At 28.9% G+C, this 5,583-nt stretch overlaps 1 protein-coding gene across 1 annotated transcript in view; it reads left to right on the top strand.

The window, feature by feature from the left end:
* LOC106687239 (uncharacterized) overlaps positions 1–5,583 on the top strand; it is a gene marked incomplete in the record, with an annotated part of 403,205 nt that overhangs the window by 176,518 nt on the left and 221,104 nt on the right. The window contains 1 exon segment of the mRNA XM_067045014.1: positions 1,031–1,231. Coding sequence (XP_066901115.1) covers positions 1,031–1,231 — 201 coding nt within the window.

Here is a 5,583-nt window from a genome sequence, read left to right as displayed (position 1 = left end):
AAGATTTTCAAGTGTATATGAAACATACAACATATTTACTTATTGTATTATTTTGTACAGTTGTAAATTACAATAAATAAATAATAAAAAAAAAAATTATATATGTGATATATTAAATATCGTTAAGCCATGTTTGTATTATAGTGTATGGGTTGTTACGAATGTAAACCGAACTCAACATATGTTAATATTAAAAAAAACATATAATAAATGCCATGAATCTGTTTCTAAGTTCATGCAACCTTGCTGGTTTTAGCTCCTTTGTTCAACTAATTATTCATTGATTCTATCAAAAACTTCCTGTTATTGATGGTGAATAGTTGGCAAGTACTTGTGCCACGAGGAGATTGAAACGATTATTGATCATCTACTTCTGGTTGAAAGCAGTGATGGATGAACTAGCATGCAATAAGAGGTCTCAAGTACTTAAACAACGGTTGTGTATACTCTCAAATCTTTTATTTGAAGTAATTGGATTAGTTTATTTTAGGATGGACTACTAATTAAAAAATATCTGCTTCTGCTAATAAAGGGTGCAAAATGTTTTTTAAAAATATCAACTCAAAATAAAAACATTTTTGACTAATTATTATAGTTTCTTTAGCTCATGTACTAGGTCAAAACTTGAAAAAATTGCGAACGGCTGCTGAACTGTGTTTAGTTGCTAATACACAGCATACCATCCAGTTAGACAGTAGATGCTATTAAAAGGGATGAGAGATAATTAAAAGAAACTATTCGAATGCATTTTTTCTTCTTTTCAACTCTGTCAAGAGTCGACATTAACCAGCCAAGGTCTAAGGCAAGTGATGATGAAGGATTCCCAGTGAGTCCAGAGTAATGGTTCCCGCCATGCTCTGAAACTGGTTCCTATCAACACCCAGTTCCAACAAAAAAAATCTGGTTGTAAGAGGGATGGTTCCTGTGAATGAATAAATTTATTCGCTCGAAATAATGTTAACGTTTATTTTTTTATAAATTATTCTATATCTTACTTTGATTTATATAACAATTTCCAATTTTTCTGCAGATACGAAGCAGTTGGGGACCCAGCCGTTGTTGGGAACTGCCCGTGGCCCGGAGTGGCTTCTCAGATCCTCTGCCTGTTTCTGTCCACGCAGAAGCTTCCCTGGATGGCGGCCGAGTCCACTTGTGCGGACAGGGGAGGACACCTAGCATCGATAAGCAATCAGCGGGAACAGGACCTCATCGACACCGTCATCCTCAACAGGTAGGTCACATAATGCAAAGCGCAGTTATCTCACTTCAACGACCTGATGCCCGTAGATTGGAGTAAATCGCTTGTAAACAGTTCACATAAGTAATTATCCAGCTTAATAAGTATTATAGAGCCACAAGACATATTGAACTTTTCTTATCTCCAAAAATCAAGATCTTTACTAAATTCTAATCCTCTTAAAGTACTTCATTCAGTTACAACCATCTGCTGCTTATCGAATAGTCGTACTAAACGGTTTTTCTGATCTTCAGTTGTTTTTCTGAACCCTTTCATTTACGGATCCCATGGAAAAAGCAGGTTCCATTATTCAAATTTTTGATGTTACGCAGAATTATCCTGTTACCATTTGTTGGGTTCCATTTCACTATAACCTACAGGTATTGATTGGTCCAAAGATAATTTGTATAAAAATCTCCTTTGGCGCCTTATTACTTTCTTGGTATATATACGTCCTTTTTTTGGTACTAAAGGAGAGAGCTCTGTCCTCCAGATGATTTAATCGCTCCCTACCACTCCTTTATAGAAATTTCGGAGCTTGTTTAAAACAACATAGAGTCCGAAATATTAAATACCATATAGCATCATTATATCATTACTAATTTTAGCCTCATAGATGTTGTCGTTTTAAGATATAGCGATCAATAAGTCATCAAGTGAATGGTATTTGTTCTTTTAAGTGTTAAGCTAAACATTTCTATTACATTGATGTAAAATCGTTCGATGACCTACTATATGATTTAAAAACTTAATTTCATAAAAATAGTTTCAAAAACCACATCTTTTAAACGAATACAGAAGTCATAATTAATTTAATGTTTTGATGTAAAAGCATACAATAGGAATGTGTATGTCTAGAATCTATCCATCAAACAAACATATTATATAAAGTTTTAATAGTATCAAATTTTAAATGTATATTCAAATTCATAATATTAATCAAAGTACAAAATAGAGGAACCAGAGTTCAACCTACCCTCTTGCTCAAGTTTTACTCATTAAAGGGAAGTTTTTTCCTGTAAAAAACAACAGTGAATATAATTCAAGAACTAAGCCATTATCATATAGTATTGTAATTTATTGTAAAAAGTTTAAAAGGAAATAAAGAGAAAGAAAAAAAAGGAGGAAAAAGTGAATCTCCAAATTTACTGTACTCCAAATACTGTACTGATTTACATTATTTTTGCTTTATTTCGTTGATTGTAAGACTGTTCTAATGTTCCAGGAGATGAATTTTTAAGTTATTCCCGTTTTTTATTTGGTAGAATTTTTGTTCAACCACTCAAATAAATTCAAAATTTTGAATTTTTTTTAAACATAGATTTATTCCGCATATGAATTATAAAACGAACTAAGATTGGTAGTTTAAGCTGTTGTTTTTGAGACACAGTATAGTTTTGTGATATAGAACCCTTCACCATTTTTCAAATAAGTGTCAATAATCTTCCAGAAGATTCGATTTAAATACTATATAAATATAATATAAATAATTATTTTTTTTTTAGTAATGAGACATAATTATAAATAAACCAATTAGAATAATGTTTTTTTAAACCTACCCTTGTTGCATATCAACAACATAAGGGGGCCACATTTATAATTTCAAATTTATAGGCATTGTTGTTTTAGTGATCGATAAGTCAGTGACACCTTGACACGTATAGCTTTATCATACAGATGATTCTTATTTCCAAGAGTCAACAGTTTTACTGTTGTTAAAGTTAAATGGTAATTCCTAAACTCAAATGACCACAATAATTTAATTTATAGACGTAAATATTATAATCAAAATTATTAGAAAATCTACTTTTCTCAATTCAATAATCATTTTTTTTAATTGAATTACTTTACATATCTACTAATAATGGAAATGTTAGCAAAACTGTAAGACGGCGTTCAAAAATACTCCTTCACTCACAGTAGACCCAAGAAACTCACCTTAAAATACCTAGGGCAATTAATAAAAGATAACCTATATGTCATAAATGTAAATATTGTAAACATTAAAAAATATATTCTTTAAAAGGCTACAGGAAAAAAAAAATTACAAATTCCTTAAGAATCTCAAAATCCACTAATACAAGAGCAGGATGCAAATAGCGAATGACGCCTACATACTTTTGTGAAGGAGGTAAAATTGAACTCTAATAAATTCACTTCAAATTTTAATTTATTTCTGAGAGGACTCATTTAATTCTTTCTTCCTTCATGACTTCATGACAATTTATTAGCTCATGATTCGCACACACTAGTTGTTATTTTATTAAAATAAAACAAAAAGTATTTTCATAAATATCCTCTTTATTTTCTGTTTTAATACATTTTCCACTGAACTATTGTTAATATTTATAATAGTTGCATCAATTTTGTCTTTTTTCTTTGAGTAGATTTTTTTATAACAAATATTAATATATATTTAAGAACTATTAAATATATTTGTCATTTCAGTCTGAAACAAGCCAATTCCATTTTCAATTTTCTTTTAATAATTTTAGTACTAAATTATGTTATGATTGCTATATTTCTTTCAAGGACACGATATTTAACTGCTTTGGGAAAAAGAAATCTCTGTTAAATGACAATCTAGTAAATAATCTGTTATTAAATAAATATAGAACCATTAAATTTGAAAATAGGCTTGGCTGGTTTTGGAATGTAGTTAATCGATTTTAACATGAAGGGTTTAAAGTTCATTGTCTTCGCAATTAACCTATTCTACTGCACATTCAATTTTTTTGTCGAATTGTGTTATAACTTATTTATTCCCTTAACTTATTTATTCATTAAATTATTTTTCTATTTTTTAACTTATTTATTCGTTCAAGTGTTTCTTTTAACTAACTTTTTTTTAAAATCTATATATTAGTTTTGTTTTTAAAGATGTATTTATTTATTTGCTTTTCTGTAAACTGATCTACTTCTGTGACTATTATGTCTTTGGTTTGATTTCACATTGTTATCTAATGATGAATTTGTTTACATAATTAAATTTGTTTAACGTGAGTAACGGATCACTGCAGGGGGTCTGAGAGAGTGAATTAGGGAGAATTTAATTAATTAATTTGTCAATTAAATAAATAAAATTGTCAAATGGATTGATAGTGTGAAATATAAAAAACAAAAAATAAAATATTTGTGTTTAGTGTGTAGATTGGTATTGATTGTAAAAAAAAAAAAATTTTTTTGTTATATCGTCTAAATATATGTATTGTACATATGTCCGATCATGGATTGATTGGTATGTTGTGTAATGTAGTAACCCTATGTATTTGGGCAGAATGGCTAAATAAAGCATTTCTCTTTCTTTCTAGTAAAGTAAAATAATATAAGAAATTATAAAGTCAAATTCGGCTTTAAAGGCAAGACTATTAAGATAAAAGGCAACTTAATTATTAATTTAGTAATTACAAAAGAATATAATTAATTTCAAACTATGTTCTAAGATTCGTTTAGTACATAATTTTTCAATGGACCATTAGTTGTTTTTGAAGCAAACCCCATGTTTTGTTCGAATCTGAAAATGAAAAATTACTTGATTTTTGTTGAAAATGATAAACTGGTGAAAAATAGAATCCCTTAAAAGCTTTCGAAATAGGATTTTGCTAGCGATGTTCCATTAACTTGGGTAGTTGCTTCATATCCCCTTAAAACGTCTGACCTAAATTCCCATTGAGTGTTCTTATTCATTCCACTCTTGCAGTTGAATATCTACATTTCCTTGATGTGATTGGTTATTAGAGTTATATAGAAATTTTATTTATTTCAATTTTCGCGGTTTCATTCAGTAAATGGTAAAATTATTTTAATTAAATAGAAAAAAATGTTTTTGTTATATCCAAATTACCAATTTATTTTTACATTTAATAAATACTCCGAACTTATTAATAATTTGTTTATTACGTACAAAAATTAAAAGGTATGCAATCTCATCGTTTTTACCTTTGTTACCCCGTTGGAGGGAATATTTAATCTCTCTCAATTTTTTTAATTTATTAATTAGTCGCCTTTTCCCCTCGTCTCTCATCCAAGCTCAGTATTTAATCAGGACTTTTAAATTGTTAAAAGACAAACTGAATATTCTCCATTTAACCGTTACCCTTTGGTCCGGATAAAAACAAAAGAGCGGCATAATGAGTTTAACATTAATGCTCAAGGGTTGGCATTAACTTTTAGTGGCTTCTAATTACCGCATAATTCAGTCATATTTCCTTTTACAGTCCCTTTTCTCATTAAGAATTCATTATATTTACCTATTCATTCCTTTTACGATTTCAATACTTTTGGATTAATTTTTATTTCTTTTCTATAATTATATTCCTTAATTAGGTATATCAAAATAGTATATA

The sequence above is a fragment of the Halyomorpha halys genome, unplaced genomic scaffold, assembly GCF_000696795.3.
Source record: "Halyomorpha halys isolate HHAL.00 unplaced genomic scaffold, Hhal_1.1 Scaffold934.1, whole genome shotgun sequence".
Lineage (NCBI taxonomy): Eukaryota > Metazoa > Arthropoda > Insecta > Hemiptera > Pentatomidae > Halyomorpha > Halyomorpha halys.
This window is presented reverse-complemented; position numbering and strand designations above follow the sequence as displayed.